The sequence below is a fragment of the Hyperolius riggenbachi genome, chromosome 3 (assembly GCF_040937935.1).
Source record: "Hyperolius riggenbachi isolate aHypRig1 chromosome 3, aHypRig1.pri, whole genome shotgun sequence".
Classification (NCBI taxonomy): domain Eukaryota; kingdom Metazoa; phylum Chordata; class Amphibia; order Anura; family Hyperoliidae; genus Hyperolius; species Hyperolius riggenbachi.
In genome coordinates, this window is record NC_090648.1 from 513,943,814 (window position 1) to 513,956,021 (window position 12,208).

Here is a 12,208-nt window from a genome sequence, read left to right on the forward strand (position 1 = left end):
GACCTAAAATAATAAAGATTTGATCCTTACCGTGGCTTCCTCCAGTCCCATAAGCACGTCAGTGTCCCTCGCTGTCCTCCCGCAGTCGGCCATGCAACCACGATCAGCCCTGGTAACTGTCGCAGTTGCGTCAGTCGGAGTCTTCTGCACATGTGGGAACCTTGCGGGCATGCGTAGAAGACCCCGACTGACGCAACTGAACCAGTTACCAGGGCTGATCGCGGCTGAACTGCAGACCGCGGAAGGACGGTGGGGGTCTCAGATGTGCTTATGGGGGTGGAGGAAGCCCTGGGTATTTATTAAATCTTTATTATTTTATATCTCTAGTACACTTTAAGGGTTCTTTTTCAACCGAAAATCGCTATCAGCATCGGAAAAGAGTTTAGCTCTACAGCAGAAGGTCTCCACCAGTATATGAACATTGTTGGATTTTGTTTTGCCCACTTTGTTTTCTTACAGCAATACAGATACAGACATGCTGGAGATCTACTTGAATGATATTCTTTACATAGTGGTTGATAGTTGGCACGTTACCTGGCAGTAGCCGATGTTGGGGTTGCGGAAGGCGTAGGCAGTGAGTACCCGTCGGAGCGCGGCTATGCCCAGCTCGTTCTGGAAGGCAGGATGCTCCGGCATGGAGCGGTGGAGGTCGCGCTCGATCTCGTCTGTGGCGAGGTTGCATTTTCCCGTGGACTTCTCTACGAGGTCGGCGTAGTAACCAGGATGAGTCGCCATCTCATTTGATGCCCCTGGGAAAACAAATACAGGATTTTGTAAATCGTTTATAATCATTTCAAAGGGCACATTTTGGGACAGAAGTAAGTTAAACACAGTTTTTTTCACTGACCTGAGGAAGCAGGCAAGCACCCGTGAAACGCATTGCCAATTTAATGTGCTCAAATAAAATACCTTTTTTTTGTTCAATAAACTGGTGCAAATTCTTCAAGAGAGGTAAGATTACCTTGCTGTTTATAAGTTCAACAGCTTATTAGCCTATCTTTTATGCATTGGGTGGCTCCACCCCTGTTGTAGTGTCTTGTCATACCTGTTTAGTGGTCGTTTTTTAGTTTGTCCTAAAGAACGATGCGACTACCCAGTTCCTGTCACAGACCTGGAAAACCGAGCAGGGAATTTCCTGCCTGGTCCGACGGTGGTTGCAAGATTTTGCATCCCACCTTTGTGAGTCTATACATCCTTAGCATTGTGCTTTTCTGAATCTACCACGATTCTGCACCATTGGGCTCCTGGTCCCATTTTCTCTTTTAGATGAACCTGGGGCTGTTACAACCACAGGAACCATCAATATAAGCTACCTTATCAGAAAAAGTTATTTCTGTGGGGTTTTTGAATGAGACTGTTGCAGCACAAAAACACATTTTCTAACTTTCCTGAATCTTCAATATGCAGTTTAAATCCAGGTGAGAGCTGCGAAGGCTTGCCGTTTTATGGGCTGATAAATACGGCTTACCTGAAAATAAGAGCCAGAGTTCCCCTCGCAGACCCTCAGGGATGCCCTTTAACACCAGCTCCCGAGTCTTCGATGTTCGGTACATGCACATCCCACGTCCGTACTCAAAGAAGTGAATATTCCAAGACTCCTCCTTCATCTTCTCCTTTGCCTGCAGAAACAACAGACATTTGCTGTTTATGGCATTCAGATCATTTCTGTGGCAAGGGAACTCTTCCTTTCCTCCAATTACACACACCAGTCTAAAATGGACCGTTCCTCTGAGCCACTAAGATGAACCTTTCCTCCAAGCTACTAAAGTGGACCTTTCCTCCACAGCAGGTAGAGAGGGAAACTGATAAACAGGTTGCCTAGGCCAACTACAAATCCAGATGTGCAGTTATACATTAACACACCTCTAAAATCCTAAACAATGATTTGATCACACAGAGAATTAAAGCCCATAGGAATGAAGTGACTAATAGGCTACAGTTGTCAGAGGCATCACTTACCCATTTTGGCCCCTGGTCTTCTGTTTGTTCCCTCGGGAAGAGTTTGAGGAGTCCATGGGAAGCAGTGGGAGCATCTCCACAGCTCGGTCTCTGAGGAATGGTGGAACCATCATCAGTTGGGCTATCGGAAGTAAGTTTTGTGGTCTAGTAAGAGAAAAGGGTATAAAATAATGTGTTAAAAGTGGAGAGGTGGCAATTGGGTGTTTGTGTAAAAAGTTCAGAACCTTCCTAAAACTTCAGCTTTGCCTCTAGCAAGGTCTTCCTGCCATAACCCAGGACAGAAATGATCTGCACTGAAGGGTCTGCTGGTGGCTCCCCGGAGGAGGCATAGCTGCAGGCAGGAGATGGAAGGTCTCAGGAACCTCTTATTAGTTTCTTAGCAGCTCACAGCACAAGGCCCCTCACTAGGAATTATAACAAAGTAAATGTAAGCATAGATTATAGTTGTGGTTCACGATGTTCCAGAGAAGACGGCAGAACAGAGAAAGCGGTGCCAAGAACAATGATGGTGCAGTTTAGTCAGCAGAAGGAACTAATCCTATTTTATGGATGGAACATGTTGCTCTGCAACTGATGCGTACATCACAGTTCTGTTCCGGTTACTGGGAACACCAAAATGGGAGAGTCTGAAGCTTCGCCTTGAAGAACTGACATGATAGACGTTTAGGACCGGTTCCCATTTGGGCAAACCAGGCACGGTTCGTCCATTTTGCCTCCGCTTGCAGCCATGTGCTCCGTCCGCTTCGCCGCCTGCTTTGATCGCGATTTCTGCTCACGTGTCCTTTAAGTTCTGCCACTAGTGACTGCTTCGCTCCGTCCCTCAAACGCTGTCAGAAGCCGGCAGGAGCACATTGTTCCCCATAGGGGACAAATGACCAATTCTCCATAGCAACAGGGACAATTTTAATTGGTCCGCCATGATCCAATGAGAATACTCATTTGATCATGGCTTCCCATTGCTCTTTTGGAGGCTTCCCATTGCTCTTTTGTAACCATCTGGGGATCCCCATACTTCTGCCCAGCATAGATCTGTGTCCTGAGACTGAGCAGAGGAGTCGGCCGCCATCGCAAACAATGAACACGTGTGTATTGCGTGACGGCAGCGAACGAAGAAGACACAGCGACCAGCCTCGTGCAAACGTACGCTGTCTGTTCTCATAGGCTTTCATTGCGTACATTTTCTCTGACCGTTCCAGAAAAATGCAGCAAGTTTGGACTCGGGGAAGTTTTGTTTACCACAAGGCAGCAAAAGGATTCGTTTGGTAACAAGTGGAAGCGGATCCTGTTTTTAACATTAGACTCCACTTCCTGTTCTGAGCTTAAAGGGAACCTGAACTGAGTGCAATTATTTAAAACAAACACATGACGTAGCTGCAAATGAATATTACATACTAACCTCACCATCTGTTCCTCTCAGAAGCTCACCATTTTCTTCTTACAGTGATCCTTTCCAGTCCTGATAAGATTTTGTCAGAACTAAAACATACCAGTTGATGTCAGTTACATATAAGCAGCTGTCAGTTATAAATGAATGTGCAAGGTAATGTCCATGTTTCCCTATGGCTCAAGTGGGCGATATAACAGTTTACTGGTGTGCTGATCAGGAAGCTGTTATGGGGTAATGGCCATTTTCAAAATGTAGGACGGAGAATTCTATTGAATACAGTGGACAAATGGGACGCAGTAGAGGAGAAAGAGATTGACGATTAGACTACACAGGAGGTAAGTATGACTTGTGTATGTTAATTTTAACTTTTAATTTTCAGTTCAGGTTCTCTTTATAAAGTGTCTCAGCCCCTAAACAAATACACCACCAGTACCCACAGACATCTTGGCAACGGCTTGTGCATCTGTTATAGATTGTGTCTTACATTTTAAAACGTGAAGATAACATAAAAAAATATTTTAAGTAATTTTAGATGACATGACTTCAACACTTTACCAGGCAATTTATTTATAGGCTTCAAATGCTCCAGGCCAATTTATTTTAGCACTTAATTTTATTCCTTCTTTGTTACATTTCCCTGCTTCTAATTAGTACTGCTGTAATGTGTATTTATAGCCACTTGTCACTAGGGGGCAGTGTGAGACAATAGCAGAGGACTTCTGCTTTCAGTTTCTGTATTTTCTGCTAGCAGAGAGAGAGATCAGAGCATTCCAAGAATTTACAGCACAAGTTCTGCTGAGGTCAAAAGCTCACACGAGATAATTCTATTGAAGCTGCAAACGCACATCCTACTCTTTTCATTAGAGATTTATTAAGTCATTGTACAAAAGTAACAGAAACCTCTGCACCTCATAGGTGTTGTTGCCTTTGCTGCCTTTCCGCGCGGCGCCCTTCTGCTCCCCGCCGTTGTCCCCTCCGGCTCTCTGCAGCGAGGTCTTCTGGAGGAAATCAGAGATGCGCTGCACCAGGAAGTTCCTGTCTTTCAAATTGGCAAATAGGAAAGTCATCTTCCCTTTGGTGCTGATGGACAGAGGGCTCGGCAACACGCTGGAACTATCGGCCTTCTCCACGATGGTCACCTAATGGGGACACAAGAAGCAACCTTAGAAAGCAGACTCGTTGCCTGATCCGCATCTATGCAGGCAGCATATGTCATTGCATACAATATAGGGCAGGCATAAGCAAACTCGGCCTTCCAGCTGTTACGGAACTACAAGTCCCACAATGCATTTGCCTTTAGGAGTCATGACTGTGGCTGTCAGACTCCTGAAATGCATTGTGGGACTTGTAGTTCCTTAACAGCTGGAGGGCCAAGTTTGCCCATGCCTGGTATAGGGTCTACTATATAACACACCGTGTGGTATTTTAACATTTTCATAGGCATGAATAAGGATTATTTTATTATTATTTAGTATTTATTTATATAGTGCCGACAATTTTGACAGCGCTGTACAGAATATATAGTCTTGTCACTAGAGATGTGGCGAACATCTCTAAATTCATGGGCCTCTTACTACTTCCGGGTCGCAATGACCCGGAGTAGTACGCCTGCGCTGCCCGGCGGAGCGCGTCCTAGATCGCGCTCCCGTTGCCGGGCACTCTCTGCGCATGTGCGTGACGTCCTGAGTGACGTCACGCTCATGCGCAGAGAGCGCCCGGCAACAGGAGCGCGATCTAGGACGCGCTCCGCCGGGCAGCGCAGGCGTACTACTCCGGGTCATTGCGACCCGGAAGTAGTAAGAGGCCCAGAGAGGTTCGCCAGGCGAACTGTTCGGCCCAACACTACTTGTCACTAACTGTCCCTCAGAGGGGCTCACAGTCTAATCCCTATCATAGTCTTAGGTCTATGTATGTATCGTAGTCTAGAGCCAATTTGTGGGAGGGGGGCAATTAACTTATCTGTATGTTTTTGGGATGTGGGAGGAAACCAGGGTGCATGCAGCTAATCCAGCCACACTTATGTCAGAGCACCTGAACTGCTGCATGCTTGTTCAGGGGCTGTGGCTAAAAGCATTAGAGGCGGAGGATCAGCAGGGCTGCCAGGCAATGAGCACTTTTTAATGGGAAATAAAGATAGCAGCCTCCATATCCCCCTCTCACTTCCGGTTCCCTTTAAATTCCCTTGTCAGAATAGTCTGGGTAAAGGAGGTGAAACATACCTGGAGACCCCTTTACTAGTTCACAGAGCAGATTACATGCATGATGGATTGGATCACCCAGTTCAAAATTATATACATCTAAAGGTGGCCACTAATGATCCAATTTCTAGTGAAATATCGTTCGAGCAATCGGAAGTAAAATCACTCACTTCACGAATCCTGCAAAGGAAACATCTCTGCACAATTCTATGTTATAGCAAAAAGACATTTTATAACCAGGCTACAATAAGCCAGGATGTGGGGAAAAGTATAAAACAGCAATTTAGTGCCGCTACATAAATAGGTCTCATAGCATAAAAAGAAATACATTTCCCTGGCACATTGAGAAAAACTTGGCAGCAAATTCTGTGAGGAAAACTTGCTGACAGCTGGAAGTCTGAGAGGCGTCACATGATCAGCTGACTACAGACAGGAAGGGGCGGGGCATTTATTGCTATGAAATAATAAGTCACAGGCTGCAAATTTCTGACGAGCCAAACCATAAAAAATGCTGGGCTTTAAGGTAGGACGTGAAACGTAGAAATGAAGGCGTCGCCGCACCGGATAAAAGGCGATCAGTGCGAGGAATATGTCTGTAATGTGCGTTTTCCTGCATCCTCCCTCTCTATCCATTACGTGAAAACACTTTATTTAAATTTGCATGCAAATGTGCGAATACGCATTTGTCACACATCCATTGAAAGTCAATGGAGAATCGCACTTCTGATAAAATTCACAAATTGCATTTACACTTTTGTATGCACATCTTGCAGCATAAAATCACACATCGCATGCAAATTTCCATCGACTTCCATTAGCTGAGGTAACAAAACACGTGATAATTTCCATACAAAATACTTTTTTAATTTGAACAAAAAATGAATGTTCCGTTTTTAGCAATAATAAGTGTGATATCTGTCTAAAGGTGGCCACTAACTGTCCAATTTCTAGCGAAAAATCGTTCGAGCGATCAGAAGTTCTGATCGGATTGGTTGAAAATAATCTCAGTTGATGGAAACAATCAATTATGAACGATTATGAAAAAAAAAAAAATCATCCGACTGGATTTTTGTCAAACCAAAAATTGGATTTTCTTGATTGGTTGTGATAGATAGGAAGCAAAGATTGGTTTGTTGATGGTGTAGTGAACGATTTTTCTTCCGATCAGAATTTCTGAAGTCTCTGATTAGTGATGGTCAAGTCTAGGAGAAGTCATGGAGTAGCATGTGACCAGTGTGGTCAGGTGATAGATATGTAAGTCTCTGATTAGTGATGGGCGTGTCTAGGAGAAGTCATGGAGAAGCATGTGACCAGTGTGGTCAGGTGATAGATATGTAAGTCTCTGATTAGTGATGGGTGTGTCTAGAAGTCATGGAGAAGCATGTGGTCAGTGTGGTCAGGTGATAGATATGTAAGTCTCTGATTAGTGATAGTCGTGTCTAGGAGAAGTCATGGAGAAGCATGTGATCAGTCTGGTCAGGTGATCGATATGTAAGTCTCTGATTAGTGATGGTCCTGTCTAGGAGAAGTCATGGAGAAGCATGTGATCAGTTTGGTCAGGTGATAGATATGCAAGTCTCTGATTGGTGATGGTCATGTCTAGGAGAAGTCATGGAGAAGCATGTGATTTGTTTGATCATCTGATAAAGTTCTGATTTGCTGTGATCACATTCTGCTTTAGCACATGGCCACAACTAGCAAATCAGAGACATCCATATCACCTAATCACGTGCTTCCCAATGAGTTCTCCTTGACACGGCCATCACTAATCAGAGTGTTACATATCTATCACCTGACCAGACTGATCACATGCTTCTCCATGACTTCTCCTAGACACGACCATCACTAATCAGAGACTTACATGTCTATCACCTGACCAGAATGATCACATGCTTCTCCATGAGTTCTCCTAGACACGGCCATCACTAATCAGAGACTTACATATCTATCACCTGACCAGAATGATCACATGCTTCTCCATGACTTCTCCTAGACAGGACCATCACTAATCAGAGACTTACATATCTATCACCTGACCAGAATGATCACATGCTTCTCCATGACTTCTCCTAGACACGGCCATCACTAATCAGAGACTTACATATCTATCACCTGACCAGAATGATCACATGCTTCTCCATGACTTCTCCTAGACAGGACCATCACTAATCAGAGACTTACATATCTATCACCTGACCAGAATGATCACATGCTTCTCCATGACTTCTCCTAGACAGGACCATCACTAATCAGAGACATACATATCTATCACCTGAACACACTGATCACATGCTTCTCCATGACTTCTCCTAGACACGACCATCACTAATCAGAGACTTACATATCTATCACCTGACCAGACTGATCACATGCTTCTCCATGAGTTCTCCTAGACATGACCATCACTAATCAGAGACTTACATATCTATCACCTGACCAGACTGAGCACATGCTTCTCCATGACTTCTCTTAGACACGACCATCACTAATCAAAGACTTGTATCTTTTGTAACAAAACGCTGTCTCACTGCACATACAAAATAGTTTTAATAACAGCCTTAGCTACATGTAATTTACACGACATAGTTAAAATCCTGCAAGTTTAAAAACAATACCTGGCCAGGATAAGCGCGCTATTTAACCATGAGGGACCAGATCCAGTTATCAGCAGAGTGTAATCGCCCAGCCGCAGCCTATGCATAAAACACTCCACACACTGGGATCTATATGGTCCTCACCCACCACCTATACACCGCACACACTATGTGATCTTGTCATATGGGCTATCTCGACTATGATAGCGATTTCCTGCTGCGCTGTGTTGTCATACTGTTCCACGGATAGAGGCTTAATTACTGCGTTGGGGAAGTTCACACAAGAGCATTTGCGGGTACGTGATCACTATATGGAAACATTTCAACTTTCACAAGCTTGTGGTATCCTGCGACTGTACAGCTTTAGATACTTGCGCACTTCAGACGGTGAGCACCAGCTCACAAGGACCTCCGTTGCCCGCAGTGCACTGGGTATGTGGAATCTTCTGCACCTCTGCGTCTAACGTTTGTCTCCGTCAGCCTTAGCTTTAGCTTCAGCGTTGCTGGCGCTATATTCCATGCATGTGTGGAGAGGCCCGATCAGTGTGGACAGCGTGGATGGTGGGGAAACCGCGCGAGCACTCCTGCGGTAGCCATGCCCACCGACGCGTTTCGCCCCGCCCACGGGGCTTTCTCAAGGTATTGAGTGACAGTTGCCTCAACTCTTCCTCTTTAGTATCTTAAAGTGAACCTCCGGACTAAAAATCTACTCAGCAGAACTGAAAAGGCTTGGTGTTTCTTTAACAGTTTCACAGCATCAGAACTTTGTTTTTCTTACCAAAGCATCATTTTTAGCTGCATTTTTAGCTAAGCTCCACCCATCAAAGAAAAAAAGCCCGGGCTTTTTTTCCCTGATGCTGAGCAGAGCATAATGGGATTTCCTATGTTGTTGTTCATGTTGCCTAGCAACTGGGAGAGGTGCTCAGGACACAGGACAGTTGGAACGGTTTCTTATGCTCCCTGTCACCTCCTTTCAACCAAAAAGATGGCTGCCATCATGAAATCAAACATTTGCCTGTTCTTTTAAAACCGTGTGGGTAAGAGATTATATTTCCTATCTATTTTAATTAACATAACTAATGTACCTTAATGACAGTATGTTTGTTTAGGCTGGAGTTCCTCTTTAACGTCATAGCTCACACCCATACAGCTACACGGCTGCAATCACTTGTTGTATTCACTCATACATACAGAAGTGGTGGGCTACTATACATTGGGAGCGCATTATTGCCTTACAATTCTCTTTAATTAGGTTAATAGCAGAAATGTCAAAAAAAAGTCTCTCCATAGTTTCAATCAGCATACTTATGTGAGTGCAGATCTATTGACCAATATATATATACACAATTGCATGTAGGGAAAGCATCTCAGGCAACGATTTTTTCTCTCATGAATCACCAGTCATAGAAAGTAAGCCAGATTTAAATCTGTATTCAGGCCCCTTGGAGCAAGTGTTCCTAGACGATAAATCCAAGTCTGTTCAATTTTATAGAGCTCTCTTTCTATATCTCCACCGCGAAAGGTAACGCGTTGTTTTAAAATCCCTTTAAAAGGTCAGACCATCAGGTCTACCCTCGTGGTAATCAATGAAATGCTTGCCCAAAGGGCTGTCCAGATCTCCATTCCGGATATTTCCGATATGATCGCCAATTCGTTTACTTAATCGATTCTTTGTCTTCTATATAAATTAAATTGCAGGGACACTTTATTGCATAAACGACTTGTCGAATTGCAGTTGATATCGGCTCGGATGTCAAACACTTTGCTGCCATCAAAATTTGTAAAGGTTTTGCTTCTGTCCACATACCTACAGTTGACGCACGACCTACAGGGGAACATTCCCTCCCTTCTGGGATAGCGATCAAGCCATGTGGATGGTTGTGTAGACTGGAATTACGACCTCACTAGATGGTCCTTTATGCACAAATCTTTCTTTAAAGGGGTAGCTCTCCATATCAAATTTTGTTAATCAAAGACTTGCATATCTATCACCTGACCAGACTGATCACATGCTTCTCTGTGACTTCTCCTAGACCCACCCATCACTAATCAGAGACTTACATATCTATCACCTGAGCAGACTGATCACATGCTTCTCTGTGACTTCTCTTAGACACGACCATCACTAATCAGAGACTTACATATCTATCACCTGACCAGACTGTTTACATGCTTCTCCATGACTTCTCCTAGACACAACCATCACTAATCAGAGACTTACATATCTATCACCTGACCAGACTCTTCACATGCTTCTCCATGACTTCTCCTAGACACGACCATCACTAATCAGAGACTTACATATCTATCACCTGACCAGACTGATCACATGCTTCTCCATGACTTCTCCTAGACACGGTCATCACTAATCAGAGACATACATATCTATCACCTGACCAGACTGATCACATGCTTCTCCATGACTTCTCCTAGACACGACCATCACTAATCAGAGACTTACATATCTATCACCTGACCAGACTGATCACATGCTTCTCCATGACTTCTCCTAGACAGGACCATCACTAATCAGAGGCTTACATATCTATCACCTGACCAGACTGATCACATGCTTCTCCATGACTTCTCCTAGACATGACCATCCTCGCGGAGGGGTATAATCAGGTGACAAGCCCTCACTCACCTCACGAAGGGGTATAATCAGGTGACAGGCCCTCACTCACCTCACGGAGGGGTATAATCAGGTGACAAGCCCTCACTCACCTCACGGAGAGGTATAATCAGGTGACAAGCTTCCTCCTCCTTGCTGGCGAAGCAGATGTAGTTATTGGAAACAAACATTTGACCGGGAATGTGCATCTTGGTAAACGGCGTCCACAGTGTGCAGTCGGTATGTCCATCCAGCCTCTCGTCTCTGGGCAGCCGGAAGGTCGCCCGGTACTGCTCATTCTTCGCTCTGGCGTCCAAGTCTCTGAGAGGAGAAGAAAGACATCAGATGCTCAAGAAGCAGATGTGACTGAAAATGGATGGGAAGACTGAAGAAATTAAGAAATTAGCTTAACTACTTAAAGGGGTTCTTTCGCGAAAAAAGTAGGCAGTTAAAAAATGTGACAGATGACAGGTTTTGAGCCAGTCCATCTTTTCAAGGGGGATTCTCAGAACTTTCTTTGTTTTCAACAGCATTTCCTGAACAGCAGTTTAACTGCCAAAATAGCAAGATACCAGCCGGCCTCCCTAATCACTTGCACACTATTATGTCAGTTAGATTTTGCAACTGTTGTTCAGGAAATGCTGTTGAAAACAAAGAAAGCCCTGAGAATCCCCCTTAAAAAGATGGACTGGCCCAAAACCTGTCATCTGTCACATTTTTTAACTGCCTACTTTTTTCGCGAAAGAACCCCTTTAAAGAGACTCTGTAACCAAGAATTGAACTTCATCCCAATCATTAGCTGACACCTCCTTTTACATGAGAAATCTATTCCTTTTCACAAACAGATCATCAGGGGGGCTCTGTATGGCTGATATTGTGGTGAAACCCCTCCCACAGGAAACTGTGAGAACCGAGGTACTCCTGGCAGTTTCCTGTCTGCAAACCTCGTTGCATTGTGGGAAATAACAGCTGTTTTACTGTTAACAGCCATTTCCAACTGCTAAAAAAAGCAAGCAGCATGTCCTGTCACTGACATCACCTGCCAGCAGTAAAATTGTCACCATGTGATAAATGTCACAATGTAAATCAGGGAGAGGTAATATTTTACAATGGGAAATCATCGACTAAATCATTTATACGTAATTATTGTAAAAATGCAGCACTTTTTATTATTACATTATTTTCACTGCAATCTTAAAATCTAAAACATATACAAATAAGAAGTACATTTCTCCCAGAGTAAAATGAGCCATAAATTACCTTTCTCCTATGTTGCTGTCACTTACAGTAGGTAGTGGAAATCTGACATTACCGAGAGGTTTTGTACTAGCCCATCTTCTCATGGTCGGTTCTCAGGGTTTTCTTTATTTTTAAAAGCATTTAGTGAATGGCAGTTGCTCCGTCCAACTGCCAAAATAGTAAGCAGGGAGGGTGGCCAGTATCTTTGTATTAATCAGTT

General features: G+C 44.0%; 1 protein-coding gene across 3 annotated transcripts in view; it reads right to left on the minus strand.

Annotated features, from left to right (window-relative positions):
- TBC1D9B (TBC1 domain family member 9B) overlaps positions 1-12,208 on the minus strand; it is a 104,864-nt gene that overhangs the window by 27,579 nt on the left and 65,077 nt on the right. For all 3 annotated transcript variants that reach the window (XM_068278401.1, XM_068278400.1, XM_068278399.1), the window contains exons 6-10: positions 10,863-11,070; positions 4,255-4,485; positions 1,960-2,103; positions 1,469-1,619; positions 535-749 (exon numbers count right to left, since the gene is read on the minus strand). In XM_068278401.1, the coding sequence (XP_068134502.1) occupies positions 535-749; positions 1,469-1,619; positions 1,960-2,103; positions 4,255-4,485; positions 10,863-11,070 (949 nt within the window). The remainder of the gene's footprint in view (positions 1-534; positions 750-1,468; positions 1,620-1,959; positions 2,104-4,254; positions 4,486-10,862; positions 11,071-12,208) is intronic.